The 16756-nt window shown below is 31.0% G+C and overlaps 2 protein-coding genes across 6 annotated transcripts in view; one reads left to right on the top strand and one right to left on the bottom strand.

The window, feature by feature from the left end:
• LOC116352416 (zwei Ig domain protein zig-8) overlaps positions 1-13943 on the bottom strand; it is a 54304-nt gene extending 40361 nt beyond the window's left edge. Inside the window, exons 1-3 of one of the 5 annotated variants that reach the window (XM_031784996.1) lie at positions 13925-13943; positions 3738-5571; positions 204-331 (exon numbers count right to left, since the gene is read on the bottom strand). In XM_031784996.1, the coding sequence (XP_031640856.1) occupies positions 204-331; positions 3738-3801 (192 nt within the window). In that variant the 5' untranslated portion in view covers positions 3802-5571; positions 13925-13943. Of the gene's footprint in view, positions 1-203; positions 332-3737; positions 5572-5642; positions 5751-7854; positions 8091-9487; positions 9586-9877; positions 9958-13924 lie in introns of those variants that run through there. The other 4 variants (XM_031784992.1, XM_031784995.1, XM_031784994.1 and 1 more) reach the window with 4 other exon arrangements.
• Positions 11852-16753, top strand: LOC116352417 (alpha-ketoglutarate-dependent dioxygenase alkB homolog 6). The gene is made up of 6 exons (XM_031784997.1): positions 11852-12318; positions 12387-12519; positions 12589-12669; positions 12752-12810; positions 12892-15169; positions 15258-16753. Exons 1-5 carry the CDS (start codon positions 12286-12288, stop codon positions 13282-13284), a joined length of 699 nt encoding a protein of 232 aa, XP_031640857.1. The 5' UTR covers positions 11852-12285; the 3' UTR covers positions 13285-15169; positions 15258-16753.
• Positions 16754-16756: the final 3 nt, after the last annotated feature.

Below are 16756 nucleotides of genomic sequence, written 5' to 3'. Positions count from 1 at the left end.
CTTATTTTCGATGCCAATGAAATCATTTTACTGGGCATGATATCCTTATCACAGAATTATCATATAATAAATTGGAATGCATGAAAATTGCGGCTAAAACCTTGCCATCAAATTTCAAGATACCAAACATTCGTTTCTGTGTTCTATAGAATATGCGGCACATATGTTTGATTTGATATTGATTAGAAATGGTTGTAACTTACCTCAGTGTCATCAAATATTGGACTGTCGCTGGAATCAATTGAGTTGTCTTTTTTTAAATTTGCGTTGGAATTTCCCGCCTCCATCCAAAGCTTTTTCCAATCTCCGTCGGTTAAAATCGACTTGGTCTCTATAAAATAAAACCGAAAACGAATAAATAAAAGAAAAATTAATTTTATATTTAATACAGAATTTCAAAACAAACTGATACCAAGTAAATTGTGAAGTTTGAATATTAGAAGAACGTTCCACAATTTCTTTGAGTATTCTCCAATTATCTAAATTTTTGGATTATTTCTAGGTGGAGATAATTATTTTATCTACGCCATAAGCAGAGTTGCCCCAAGATAAACGGATAAAATAAGATAGATAATGTATCTTAGTCTAGATAGAAAGCATGCTTATATTATCTAAATAATGAAGTCTATATCTATTGAATATCTATAGGGGTGTATGTAATTTTTGAGCTGAAAATATTTCCAAACGAAAGTATGTCCTTGGGTAATAGTGTTAATAGCAAAAGAGAAGTAAGTCGAATCAAATTAAAAAAATTATTTTAAGATATTTTAGTTTGACTTAAAAAAGTGTAAGTTGTATTTTACAAAAGGAGAGTATGTATTTTAAGCGAATTTATTCATAATAAAGGAAAGTTAGTATTTCTCGTCATTTGTTCACTCAAATTGGAATAGAAGTATAAAAATTGTTAAATTATTTGCAAATTTTTCGATAAAATAACAATCGAATATAATAGGTGCAGCGCAGAAGCAGCTACACAGTTACGGGAGTCAAAATAAAGACAAAGGAACAAATCACAACAGCAAATTCCGTCTCTATGTGACCTATCAAGTGCACAGAAAATGTGCATTGTTGTTTATGTGTGCTTGTGACGACAACACAGACTCCGCTCGATTCTCTCACCACTTGCCGTTTGGTGTTATGAAATAGTGTTGTGCTGCATTTATACACGAAGATATTTTGTGCTGGTGATTCGCCGCGCCTGTTACATTCGAATCCAGAAATGTTAAATATCTTAACTATTTTCACACATACTCATTTTTTTCATGGTGGTATGGTTAAACGCCTAATAGTCCATAAATTGTAATTTTCCAAACTTCCTTATTTCAAAAGGCAAATGTCTTTTTCAAACCATATAACTTGAATACCCATGTGCTACTTCTTAGGAAAGTTGAATCTTCTAACATACAGATTCTACATTGACCTGAATATTATCCTCGATACTTTTTTTAGATCTTTATCTATAAATATTTTAATTAACATTGAACATCACTGTTCACAACGATAATTAAGATAATTTCGAAACTTTTCAAACTTATTCCAAAAATTTTGAACGTTATTTATTGTGAGCTAATGATGGACTCCAATTTGGTTTTTAGTCAATCAATCTTTTGAATGATACTTCCTAAGTGGCAATCATGGTCTAACACGATTTACCACGGCTATCAGGGTTCATCATGTTCCATCGCAAAATCTGTGGATTTTGAAATATAGTAGTTTGTGTAAAATGTTCTTGCGGTACTACTGATATTAATACTGCCAAACAAACATCGAACTAAAACCATCATCGTTACATTGTGGATATAAGATAAGTAGACAGTGTAAAATGTTACAGTGACGTCACTTTAAACATGAACGTTCAATTCTTAAAATACTACGTGTGTCAATAACGTGACATAAATACCTCCAAATATAAAATTTCAACCATATCGATTCATAGACTCAGAAGTTACACCACTTGAAGAAACATAACCTCGAAATAAAGGCCCCTCCAGTCCACACCAGCATTATGAAGTTTATACGTTTTCAACTTCGTGAAATATGGTCACTACGTGCACCCGAGACGGTTTTTGATCATTGTTAAAGTATACATTTTCTTGAGAAAAAAAAACAACAGTATTTTCTTGATTCAAAAAGTTCAAAAATGACATTGATTATTCTTTTGGCAACGCTTCATTCCATTCAAGATGGTAAAGCAATATTTTGAATAGTACACTTCCAAGGATTCGCCACTTTGGGTATAAATGGAAACTCAGAGCGAGTGATTTTTTTTACCCAAAAGTTGAAGTAATAAATTCCAAAAACTATTCTACGGAATGCTTAGGATCTATTCTAGATTATTCACGTCAATAGTGCAGTCTCTCATGGCAACATCTTGGATTTATTGAAGCATCTCTTCAAAAACTACCATTTTGGAGACAATGATTACTTCGGCCTATACGACCACATGCAAACTCAATAGACTACTTCTTAATGGCCTTAGTCGATAGTAGACAGTCCAAACAATACCATAAAGCTCGGTTTTGGCTTCACTTATAGGTATAACAAACAAAAATTTATTGTTGATTCGTTTTGCATTTTAAGAAAAAACGGGAGGTCTCTTTCAAGAGTTGTAACTTCTGAGTCTATGAATCGATATGGTTGAAATTTTATATTTGTAGGTTTGAAGGATGTTACTTTCTAAAAGTGACATGGATAATTTTATTTATGTTGACGCTTGGTATCCATTCCGGATATTATTGACCCACGTAGTACATTGTCTATATCCATATTGCTTGCTCTGTCATTTACTTTACGTAATTTAATATTGGTATTGTGAGGCAGCTTAATCACATTAATCACATATTAAATTGAACATTTTTTCTACAAAAGTATTATAAATAGTATGTCAAGAACCTACTGAATCCCACGGGAGATTACGCCCCTTTGAAAAATTCTTTCGACTTACTGGGTTTTTTGAGCCGAATTCTTACCTATGAAACTACAACGCTATATTAACACAAAAGCTATATTGTGTATTTAAAATTCTCATAAAATAAAGAACGACGTCAAAAACTGCCAAAAACAATTAGAGCAACTCGCTATCTTTTCTCCAATTTCATTTTTATTCAAATCATAAATATTCATTGGTTTCTCAGATTAATCAGTATCACGGAGCAAATTTAATTTTTTACAAACTTCAAAAAAGAATGGATATTTGAAACCGTTGGATCCGTACGTGTATTATTACGGATGGCGTACTCTTACAAAGTATGTAAGGTAGTATTCGTTTCTGCGATCGAAGACTATAAAAAATAAAACATTTGTTCGTTAGGACGAGCATTTTTTAAAAATTTCCATGAACGAACGAGTATTCTTAAGTGCTCAGAGGCCAACAAATTTCCGAGGTTTGGAAATTCGACTTTTTTTACTTTATGGTAAAACACATTGAAAGTGCGGAATTTTTTTCGTGGTACAGATCACAATGGACCATAATATTCAAAAAAAAGCAAGTGATGGCAACTATGTTTTAAAATAGAACATAGAAAAAATGGAATTTGTTAAAGGGATGTAATGTAAATACCAAACAACGTATAAAAAAAAATATATGAACAAACGAATGAAAGACAAGGGAGAAAGTGAAAACAAAGTTCGAAGTGCTTTTTGAACAAAATTGAAATGCACAATGTTCATTTGAAGCGTGAAATGTTTAAAAATGTGTCAAAAAACTATTGCAAAAAAAAGAAAGAAGAAATACTCACCGTTTACTGTTGATGCCAGTAGGATGGAGGGCAAACACAGTAAAAGTATGCGCACTTCAAACATATTTGCGATTTTTTCCTTTAATAGTTTCCACAATATAAGCAGGAATTGCTCACTTGTTAGTTTGTCATTATTTGAAAAGTAATTATTTTATATTCGAGCTTTTATCTTGCACTTTTGCTCTCACTGTTATTCTTATTCGTATCTATGTTTTTTCCTTTGGGAAATTGCTTGCTTGTATATATTTTTCTTTTAGATGCGTTCATACGTATAAATATGATGAATATATTATTGTTCACTGTTTTGATTCTTTCACAAATCCGAATTCAGCGGCAATAGGAAATGCACACCCCGGTTGATTGATACACCATATCACTTGATAATGTTGAAAGAAAATTCAATATTGAATTCGATCAAATTCATTCGAAGTAATCATTTCGCTGCATTTGTCTCATGCAATTAAATTCAGTCTTGATGAGATTTATTTTGGTTTTTTCTATCTTCTTAGTAAAATTGTTTATCATTAGTAATAAGAAAACAAAAGACAAACTATTCATTCGCAGTGGAATTTTATAGTCCGGAAAATGCAAAGAAACTAAAAACAATAAATATATTTTGATGTGTGTAAATTCCCTCTTTCACTCTTCAATCACTTTTAAGCCGTTTTCAAGCAATAAATACAATATGCCATAGCTTGTTATTCATTTCGCTTATTTATTGTTTTATTTCAATTTCCATGCATGTTCTTCATTTGGCTTTCTTCCTTTTTGCATTTTCCTGTTTTTTATTCACTTTTTTTTTATACACATTGTGGTGGTTCAGAGTTTTTCAACTGTTCTCATTTTTTGTACGTATATGTGGGCTTTTTTCCAAACTGTTTTTGAAACCATTTACATTTTAATATTTTGCATCATTTCATATTTGCTGATTAAACGAAATTTCACAGTCAGCCAAAAGCAAAAACTGAAATTAAATCGATAGGACGATGGAATTTTTCTGTTCGTTCGTATTTTGTTTTGTTGCCGTTTTCGGTTTGTGTAATCGCGTTTTTATTATCACTTTATTTACATTACGCATATACATGTACAAACACACACTCACACACACACACACACTATGTATATATGGCAACTTTGGTTTTGACAGCTACCCAAGAGTGCAAGTGGCCGTGTGTTCATGTGCCTACTGTGGTTCAAAATAAATTCACTTGGCTTGTTTTTTCGATTTCGGCAGTCGTTTTTATTCTTCTGTATATGCAATTTTTTGTGTTGACATCGTTTTTTCCATAATCATTGTAGTTTCTTTATATGATACTATTCACTGTGTGTGTTTACGTTATGGTTAGTTTGGTTTTGAATGAATTTAACATCGGAAGAGTCGTGGATATAGTCGTTTTCATTTAACCATTGGTTGATGTAGACGTTCTCCGCGCAGTTTTATGTATTTCTGATTGAGTACCTCTGTACATTCTTTAGTAAAAAAAAAAGAATTTTACTCTGTCTCTCCCTTTCCCGATTGTATTATGTTTTCTTCTTTTGTTTCAGTGTGGCCTTTGATAATTTAGCAACCAATTGATTATATTAAACGAAAATCCTATATTGCTTTTTTGCTGTTGCCAATTCAGTATTTGTTTTGCTGGTTGGATTTTGTGTTTGCTGAAGCTTCAACACAATTACAGTTTTTGTCGCCGTTATGGTGATCACCGTTCACAATTTTTCAATTTTGGAGGAAGCTTGATTGGCTATTTTTGGAAGCGTTTCAAACGTGTCATGCTTCTCCTCTGGATATTTATTCAACATATTGATATGTGGCCATTATTTTTTTCTGAAATGCCTGAAAATAAACATAAAATGTTTAAAATAGATGTAAAAATATATTGAAATGAAATAATTATGTTTAAATACTTTTTGACATTTATGACAATTCGAGATAATATGTATTCTTGAAATCCTCCATTCTATTTTATATAAAAATAGAAACGCACACGCGCCATACATCGGTCTCAGTAAACGAGATCCATCATAAATTGTTCAATAGTAATCATTTGATTTTTTGTTGTACAAAAACTGATTGATGTAAAAAAATCGTGATAAGAAAATTGAACTATCCGAAGATAACGGAACACACATAGAAATATTTTTCTAAAACATAACAAAAATAATCATAGAACTAATACACAGAATCAAAGAATGTCCGCATAAAAGAGATTATGATTCCCAGTGTCTAACCCCTAACTGTGGCGAACTTGTTGTTGGTATTAATGTCAGTTTATATTAAAATGTACTGAAAATTGTATATGGTTTGCTTCATAAATTTAAACAATTAAAATAAAATCGACTTCAAATATTTAGTTTGTAATGTCTTGCATTATAACAATCATTCTAATTGTCATCATAGTAAATACAAAGCCAGACCAAAGGGTCGTAGTGCTTAATGTGCAAAGCACCACGAATAGCCAAGTGTCATATGTCATTAGTTGCATCATTATTTCGTCCATAAAAAAATTGTCAATAAATATTGTTCTATTGTTTTGGTTTTTCGTGTGATATTGAGTTTGTGGTGAAAATAGAATCTAACAAAAATTGTAGGACACTAGGGATGTTTACTGATCAGAAGAAAGCCGAATGAAGCAAGCAAAAAGCAGTACCAATCCATGTTAGCCAGCGAAAAATGACAATCACCAGCTATGTCCAGCAATCATCTGACTCGAACTTTGAATAAAATCTTGTCAAAATATTTTTTTTTTTTTTTCATTTATAAACATTTAAAAATTAAATCTTTTTCACAGTTAAAACAATTGATTAAATAATAATCAAATGAATTTTTTTTTTTAAAGTTGTCTTGAGGGGATTTCAAGCCCTATGAAATACCGAAAACACTATCCTTTCTAATACTCTCTAAAATCACCGAACGAAATCAATCACGTTTCACATTAAGCAAAATGTCTCTATTGTTGTTAACTGTTTATTCAATTTAATTGTAATGTGAATTGATTCCTTTTTTTCTGTTGGTGTCAAGCGAAACCATTTTTAGGTCATGTAGAAAAACGTATTTTGTGAATTAAATGCGTTGCGATCGAAATGTGTTTTACTCGGATTTATGGTATCTCTTTTTTCGATGTGATTTTTTTTTCGTATGCGTTGGAATGTGTGAGTGCTTTTGATATTCGAAACTAAAATTGAAATATGCACAAAATAATCGCGTTGTCAATGCCATGACGTAAAAAATTGAGTCGGAAGCAAATTTTAAGCTGAAAAAGTCATGATCACTTTGAAAAATGATTTTTAAATGCTTTGAATTTAATTACAAGCTCCAACGGAGATGTATTTATATTAAAATCAGTGTTAAAAGTGACATAAAACGACCTTGTCCGAAAAAAACTGTATATTTTCCGTCCACTCATGGGATGAATTTTTTCAACATCACCCGAAAATATATACTCTTTGGCCAAAGTTTTCACAATTAAATGGAACACATTTTTGTCCATTGCCACCATTAATTAATGTGTATATTCAATGTGTCATCTTTAATTAGAAGTAATTTAGTTGCTTAACATTTTTATCGGTATTTCGCGAATATCTTGTATAAACAATTTTTTTCATTCGGTGTCGGGAAATTCTCAGTATTTTGACACGCAAGTAACAGAGATAGGAGAACACCTTATATTATTGCGCACATCAAAAGATGGATAATCGCACACCGGATTAAATCATACACAAAATTATTGATATGCATCAATTAACTTGACAATACTTGTTTGCCTGACAATCTTACTCATTAACGTTTTAAATAAAACTTTATTATTTTTCTCATGAGGAAGATTCGTGATCCATAGTTTCTTTTTTGGCTGGATGTCACCCGAATCTCGTTTCATTTTTGTAAAAAAGAAAAAGCCAGTAAAATATGCCGCAAAAATTCCGCACGTAATATAACAACATTTTTGTATATATGCACTATGACCTAGAGGTCCGACGGAATATTAATGAATAATTTTAACGTTCTATACGCAACGAAAGAAATTCAAGCTAGAAAAAAACGTGCATGAAACCACTCATCCTCTTCCAATGTTGAGTACTATTTATTAGTTACATTCAATTCAATATAAATGCATCAAACCTTTGTGAAATTCTGCAGCCAGCGTATATTTATAATTATAGAACCACTTATTTTAGATGAGTATATAACATAAACTATCAATGGAAAAAACAACGATGAATTATCGTTTTCGCTTGTTCGTTCGGATAGATTCTTTTTTTAGATAAAGTAATCGTCCATAAAACCAAACTTTTCCAATTAAGCACAATATTTTACACACATATGCAATAAAGATGATTGTGTAGATTGCAAGTATAAACGAGAAGTGATAGTGGAATCGATATACTAAGGAACACCCTCCCATTCCCACTTTATTTTTTACTCTCCGTTTTCACTTTTTTCACATTTAAACTCATGGAACTATTGTGTTATATTTTGAAAATGGTCCTGCTACTTTTTTGATTGTATCTTTGTTTAAATTGCAGCACATAGTCGTTTCTAATATAAATCAATGCTTCAAATGTTCACTGGTAACTAAGCAATCTATTTGTTTTTAACACGACATTGCCATGCATGAGCGGAACTTTTAATGGATAGAATAACAAAAAAGCATACACATACACGTAACGAAACGAAAATGAAACTAGAAATTGGGGTAAACATTTTGATTGGGCTCGTTTTTCGATTTGTTTCTTCTATCTTTTTATAGAAGACAATTTTTGTCTCATTTCAGGTCTAAAGCAAGTTGCTTGTTAAGTAAAAGATTTCTTCTTCATCGCACACAAAAAATCCGTAAAGTTAAAAAAAAAAATCAAATGAGTTCCGTGAATTTATGTTTTCGATAAAATTATCATCAAAAATCTCTACTATAGTAGTCAACAAAAATCATAAATTTTACCGAACTCATATTATTTATTAATGTAGTCTTTTCAAAATTTGTATCATGCGCTAAAAATTTTATAGGCCTTTGTTTGAGCACGCACACCTCAAAATATGTTGAGGACTAAACATAGATTTTGACTGCATATTATATGTATAATTCATAACTATTTTCCATTAGAGTATAATGAAACTATACGAAGTGGTTAAATGTTACACACAGTTGACATTAGGAAATGATAATTAAAATCATTATTAATTCTATTTCTATCTAACATAACACACATTCAAATCTGTTAAAATGGAACTATCCATTGTAGAGGAACCATTGTATATCCGTATATCTACTGTTTTCTTATCGGGTGTTATGGTAAATATAGTCCATATATGTCAATCGATTCACTTGCCATTTTAGATACCAGAAAGTAAATATTTTTCTATCTTTTGAAGTTGATAACATAAATCATTTTAATGCTGCATCAATCAAGGAAAGTGGGTTTTCAACATATTTTTTTATTGTCTTCAAATTTTTCTTTGAACATCCCAAAACAGATCTGACCATAAACATAAACATTTCTTTTTCTCTTTTTTCATATTCCGTTGTTGTTATATTTGAATGAATGATATGATACGCCGGATACATTGTATGAGCAACTCGACGAATCATCGGCATAAAGTATTATGCTATTTATATGTATTAAACGAATGAAAGAGTGCCAACGAGGCCGTCAACAACAACATCCCTATAAAAAGAGAAAAACGTTGACCAGCATTTAATATATCATACCAATTTATTGAGTCAGACCAAAATAAAACTGTAAAAAGCAATATTTACATGCTCTCAACACTATTCCACTCTGTACTGTAAATTATCCAACCAAATTTCTGCACACTGAACCATGTTTATATACTGTGCACAGTATTCTCATATATTTTTATATATGCTTGTACTCGTAGAATATACTCGACGATGATAGTTAGAAGTGAAAACGAGCATCGACACAAAAAAAATGCTTTGCAAAGAAATGAAAAATTTGGGTAAAATTTTGTGAATTAAACACCGTATTTGCGTCAAATTATTCGCTTTGATATTGAACTTAATGCACAAACTTCGTCAACAATTGTTCAAATTCATTTTTTGGGTAAAAATATTTGCAGGTAATTTCTGCGTTCGGTCAAAACCTAATGTTTAAACAATAAAACACACAAAACTGAATATACATACAACGAATATTATGACGAGAGCAACTAAGCGGGTATTCTGCCAGTTTTGATTTAGCTTTCGGTACTGCCATCGAAAGTTTTTCTTCTGAAAACATCAAGCGCACGGAATACGCCCGTGCTTTCGTTTTTCACTACGTAAATACATCGCAACACACGCAAGAATTTTCTGTATGGTGCACGAGGACATTGATTTACCAATTGGACATGTTAATTTTCAGAGCATGCGCCGACCCGAAACGCTTTTCCTCAATTCCCATGTTGAATTCTCTGCACACAGTAAAATAGCAGACAGTAGACATATTCGAGCTCGAGAATGTTGTACTTTCACCGCTTTTTTTGCTTTCAAACAACAACACACTCATGCACCCACAAAGTTTCGTTGGTATATATATTTTTCAACAACATCATACTGCATTATTCAACATTCATCTTTCATTTGTTCTGGATTCTAAGCACCACAATGGATATAAATCTTACTGGATTCTATGACAAATTTATCATATTTAAGATGATTGAGCAATAAAACATCTTAGCGAAAAGCAAATCCAAAAGTAATCTAATCGTTCCTAGACTGGATTTGGATTCGCAAAAAATCACTTTTCAGAGTCGTATTCAAGACACAATGGTTCAACAGAATCTCTGAGTTTTAATATATTTGTACTTTTTAGAATATAAAAATGAATTCCTGTCAAACGAAGAATACAATTTTAAAACGAAAACGACCAAACATTTGAAGCAAAAGCTGAAAATAAAATACTATAAAAACGAAAAAAGAGTTAAGAAAATGATTGGGTCAAACATGAAGCAGTTTTTGTACAATCGATTACACTCGCGAAAATACAATGTGTAGTATTTGTTAATTTTAGTTCATAGCCACCAAACATTTTTTTTTTGTATAATTCACTGCTGACATTTTATCAAATCAATTCATAGCTAAAAAAATGTGTACACAAAATAAGCATTTTTAAGCAACATTCCAATCGGGTGTTTTGGCATAAAAATCAAATTTTCATAATTCCAAAACCGGTTAAAATATCATTTGGTGACTTCCTGGAAGAAAAAAATCTATTTTTATACGCTAATGGCATGCTCGATGGTGCGAATTCATTCGGTCATTATCATTCGACACTATCATTCATTAATACGTGTTCTGTCGAAAATTTAATGTTTCAATTAAAATATTATGAATCAAAGAATTTATCTAAATTTATATATGCCACGCTGAAACTGTATTCAATAAAAGTGTACGTTTTCTCGTCTCACCGGCTATAAAAGACTCTCTTAAAAAGAGTGAGAGAAAGGAGAAAAAGGAGTGAGATAGAGACATCATTTGATTAAATAACGCTTGAATTGATGGAATTTTATATTGTATTATTTATTAATCGATAGTTCCAACTCAGCATGTAACTAAACCGATTTAAATTTAAGCTCTTGATTGAAATTGTCTTGGAAAATTTGTAATGTCTTTTCATCCCATTTTTTATGTCATATGAACTATTGACATGTTTACATTTTCGTTCTCAATTTTCTTGCGTTTGTTTTATTTATTTTACATATTCTTTACTGATGAGACATCGTTTGTAGATTAGATATAGATTGCAACTATTGAAAATCATATATATAATTAGATTAGTGTATTGGAGTGACTAAATTTTAAAAATATGTCGTTATTTATCATTTTTCATTACTTTTTTAATGCGTCATTTAATAGTTTTTTCAACATAAATCTACTAATTGAATGAGCTAGAATAATTTTTCAAGTCGAATTTTTATTCTAATCCAATCCTTTCAATCGGAATCTAAAGATGATTTAGCTGATCCGAGCAATCGTTTCGGTAATAAAGGTTTGGACATGTTTTTTAACATTCTTTTCTCCCGTGTTTCTATAGAAACAAAGTGTGTATCAAATGAGTGAACCCTATGATAAAACGAACAAAATAAAAGAGTATATGAGTGAAATCCCATTGGATTATTTGATGATAATGATGATTTTCTATTATGAATTTGAACAGTTTTTCAAATTTAACGCAAAAAACATGTAAATTTCGCAAAACAAAGAACTGATTTAAAGAAAAAAAAATACTGTTCTAAAATTCGAGCACCGACAAGATATGAGCCTTTCCATAATCAACGTTGTTACTTAAATTTTATTAATTTAAAGAACTACAATGTCATTTAGGGAGATTTCGTGAAATGGAACATATTTTAAAATTCAAAACAGAATAACGCACACTGTCAAACTTGTGACAGTGTATGTTGACATCTGTCACTTTCCGTACAAATCGTATACAAAAGAAACCATGTTTTGAGCTCGCATCATAATATTTCAGAAGCGGTGTTTTTGTTACTATTAAACATCAATAATCAAGTAGTTTTTTTTTTTCTCATGTCAATACTTTTTACTTTCAAATGGATGATTTCAACCGTTTCAAAGTAAAGAAGGTAAAACGAATTGGCATTTCTCGTTGAATATTCTTAAATATGATAATTATTAATATTTCTCTTCATAGTGTCCACCTTCAGTGTATTATATTCCATCATTTTTGAGCGAAGAAGAAGAAGTGTCAATTTTAAAACAGATTGATAATACACCCAAACCGAAATGGACGCAATTGTGCAATCGACGATTGATTAACTATGGCGGTATAATCTCCAATGTTTTTCACATTTTTTTTCTCTCGAATTAAAATGTTTTTCACATTTCTCTCACAGGTATACCGCATAAGAATGGAATGATAGCTGAGGCAATGCCAAGTTGGCTGAAAGAAACAGTAACGGCTGTGAATAATACTGGTATTTAAACTTAAATCAAAATATTCATCTGTTATCACATATATTCGCTGATCCGATCATTTTCTCGGTTATTATTATGTAGGTATTTTTAATCAGGTGAAAGCAAACCATGTATTAGTGAATGAATATTTACCCGGCCAAGTATATATCTGTTTGTTATATGTTAATATTTATTTTATTGAATATGTCTTTCTTTACATATTTCTTTATATATCTTTACAGGGAATAATGCCACATACTGATGGACCTCTTTTCCATCCAATAATCTGTACTCTAACGTGTGGTTCACATACAATTTTACGATTCCACAAGAACAATATGTTAGACAAAGACTGTGATGACAATAATACAATGGCCGGAAATATTGACAGTATAGTTTGTCAATTACTCATCGAGCCGCGTAGCCTCTTAATAGTTAAAGATGATATGTATACAGATTATTTGCATTCGATTGCTGATGAAACACACGACAATATAACCGCAGATCTAGTGAATTTGGATCAAAGTAGTGAGCTTAATCGAATTGGTGTAACCATCGCACGTAATCGACGCGTATCATTAACTATTCGTCATGTACCAAAAACAAGTAAATTTCATTTAAGACTAGGTCATTGATATTTTTCAAAAAAAAAAAAATTGGCAATGTCTTGTGAGCTATCAATATTCATTTAATTAAAATTAAATACATTTCTGATATATGGTCGCATTGCATCCTTGAAGTGTCTCAAAAATTCTGTGTCATTTAATTGTATTCACATTGCATAGTCATTGATATTCAGACTTCCCGAAGATTTGTTCGTTTATTTAATGTTTTTGATGGAAAGAATATAAATAAATGTTCCGTTGTTGATTGTTAAGGAAATGAAACGCATACATTTTTTCAATGAAGACTTTCTCAACGTATCAATTTCAAAAACAAGCATTTGTGATCGATATGGACCAGTGGCGACAGTGTGATGATGACAGTTCACAGTTTAGTTGCGCGACATAATCAATTTCACAATAGAATCAAAATTATACTTAGTTCTTTTTTTTTAGAAATATAAACATTCATGTGAAAATTAAATAGTTGTTCTTTGTGTCGACGAATGTTGAATTTCGTTGTATTCACACAATTGTTGTCATTGTAACCCTAGGGGCTCGGAACATGAAAAAAAAAAAAACAAAATGAACACAGTTTTGACAATTTTGTATGAATGTGGTGTATGTATAAATGGAAAATATTGAGAATATTTTGAATATTTCTCATATTTACGTAATTATTTGTCATTATTCAGCTCGTATATGGCACCGATCTAAAACACACACAACACAAAATAAAATTAAAAAAAGCCTAAAAAACTTATATTTCTTTGATAAAAAAATAATTTGACTGAAGAACATCAAAAATGTATAGGTAAAAGTGTTCTAAGTTTGTGTGATTTTATAAATAACATTCCACAAAATGACATACATCATTTGCCGCCATTTTCAAATTTACTATAATCAAAATATTGGGAATATTCATAATTATTCACAGTATTCTTCACACTCAAAATGTACCAATATTCGTGAATTATTATTGTTTAAACTCAAAATATATCAATATTTCTGATTATGTGTGTTTTTTCATCAATAAAAAATACTTCCGAGCCCCTAGTTGTAGCCATAGTTTTATTCTGAATTCATCACATTATAATAATCACAGGAGTGTTTTCGAGATGAATTTTGCCGTCAATTTTCCATTTGATTCTTTTTTTGTTTAGAAATAACAGAACATTTGCAAAATGTCAACTACAAAATTCATCGCTCAACCGAAAAAAAAAACAAATTTAGTTTTGCTTACATCAAACATGGAATATTTGCTGTCGATGGTTCTAACTGGTTCAGATCAAGACAATACTGTACTTTGAAGGTATAATACAATGCATTATGCGAAAAATGCTGTGTATTTTATCCTGGTCACACAAGTCATTTCAAATTAGGAAATTTCGTAACAAAAATTTCGCAACGTTTTGGTTACATCGTACCGAGTGTTATTCCGAGTGGATATCAATTGTGTCGACGTTTTCATCGAAGTAAGATCACTATTAAGAGGCTTGGATTTTCTTTTGGCATATTTAAAACAAAAGTGTCAAGTGTGTTTCTTCTCTGTTCAGCTATTAGATTGAGCATTGCTGTTTTATAGTGTTTATGTGCCAATTAAATCGAAATAATTTCAGAGATTGAATTTTTGTTGAAACTTGTTTGGATTGCGTTCCGCGAATGGGACGAAAAAGAAAAGGAACTGGTCGTATTTTCGGTTCTAGTTCTGCAAGAAGATGTCGGAATTTTTGCAACCAATCGGCGACAACAGCTCTCAAAGAAGAATATCAAGACACAGTGTTACCGTGGATAGAAAAAATTAGTATTGAATCCAGGAAAATTTGTGAACTGGCGTAGAGAGGCGTATTTTTGCAAAAGATTAGAGAAGAAAATGAAAAGGCAAAACGAACGAATGATTGTAAATTTTTCGACGATGGTAATGATTAAATTTTTTTTTAATTGTTTGATCATTTTTCATCATGTTATTTCTAAATTTTATAAATAAATGCTCATTGTTTTTTCAGGTGATGGCATTTACATAATTGAGGAAAGCTTTTTTGCCGTTCTCGAGACATACAAAGAAAGTGAAAGCATGGATCCATCTTAAGCCATCGTTTCAAGGTGTGTGAATGGTGTATGCCAGATGACGATGATTGGCCAGACAGATTGAAGCTACCGACGAGCAAGCGAGAGCTGCTATCCAAATCAAGCTGTTGGTTTTGTGTCTAAGATGAAATGTTTTCGAAAAAACTGGTGACAAAACACAGTATACGATACGGATTACAACGTTGTTCAGCTCCCAGACAATATTCGTGACGAAAATGTCATGGATTTTACAGAAGACTTACACACTTCTTTTTGCAGGACATTGTGAACTGTTTGGATGTGATCTCCATCCCAACTTGACCGTTGAACGAATTGCATATCCAATATGGATTCCAATAATCTAAACCAATAGAAATAGGATTGAAATGTTAGACTAAAAAGTTAATGTAATAATTATTACTTGTAGCTGGTTACGATTTACTAAATCGGATTTACTGAACCAGGTTTTGTCGGATGAAGTTTGGAAGAGCAAGTATTGATTATTCACTTTCAATGCAATATGCAAGGAAGTCTGAATATCAGTCACTATGCAATGTAAATACAATTAAATGACACAGAATTTTTCGCTCTTCTAATCCACGATGTCCATTTTTTTATTTACAAATTTGAGAAACACCCTAACGTAATGTACAAAACTTTAGCCGTGCCGTAAATTTATTCACATAATTTACATATCGACAAATAAAAAACATGGATCATTTAGATGAGATTTATATTCATTTACGAACTAAACGGAAATATTTTTTATAGCAATGTTTAAATTGGAGTGTGGACACTTTCAAATCGAAATTCTTTTACAGAAAAGAAGAGAGGCACTACGAAACGAAAACATGTTATATTAGTATTGTCATCTAGAAATACGTAATTTCTACTTGACTTGACATATAAGAACAACAAGTGTGTGTGTGTGTGTTATTAATATACAGCTGGCTTTGACTGTACATTAATTTTTTTTTTTATTATCTATAAAATTTCACTTAATAAATAATTTTTTATCGCTTGTGGTGTCGATCAGCCACAATTTCTTTTTCTTTGTTTTTTCTTTGTTTTATTGATTTGAATTCGTACGTATATCATTTGAAGGTGAATCGAATTTCGGCAGCCAAAGATCTGTTCACTTCTTATAAAACTGATAATAGAAAAAACAAAAAACAAAAATATACATAAAAACACAATACATATAACATGGTTAGATCGATTCAGTGTGATGTCTATTATGTATTAAATTCATTTCAGAGTTGAAAATAAAGCATTGAATAAATAGTAAATAATAAAAGCAATCAATTTCAATTAGAAACTTGCGAAATGACAAAAAGTCATTTGAACAAGAGCAGGAACCGAACTGCAGACAGTATTAAGTTGTAACCTTCAATTAAAGAGAATTAACAGAATAAATTGTTATCTGTATTTGAAATTG

The sequence above is a fragment of the Contarinia nasturtii genome, unplaced genomic scaffold (assembly GCF_009176525.2).
Source record: "Contarinia nasturtii isolate CC-2019 unplaced genomic scaffold, AAFC_CNas_1.1 Cnas_scaffold_187, whole genome shotgun sequence".
Classification (NCBI taxonomy): Eukaryota; Metazoa; Arthropoda; class Insecta; order Diptera; family Cecidomyiidae; genus Contarinia; species Contarinia nasturtii.
This window is presented reverse-complemented; position numbering and strand designations above follow the sequence as displayed.

Bases quoted from the DNA above. Each gene is read 5' to 3' on its own strand.
- LOC116352417 (XM_031784997.1), top strand. From the start codon at position 12,286: ATGGATGATTTCAACCGTTTCAAAGTAAAGAAG. The intron at 12,319-12,386 runs GTAAAACGAATT...TTCTCTTCATAG, and splicing joins ACCGTTTCAAAGTAAAGAAG to TGTCCACCTTCAGTGTATTA. The intron at 12,670-12,751 runs GTATTTAAACTT...ATTATTATGTAG, and splicing joins AACGGCTGTGAATAATACTG to GTATTTTTAATCAGGTGAAA.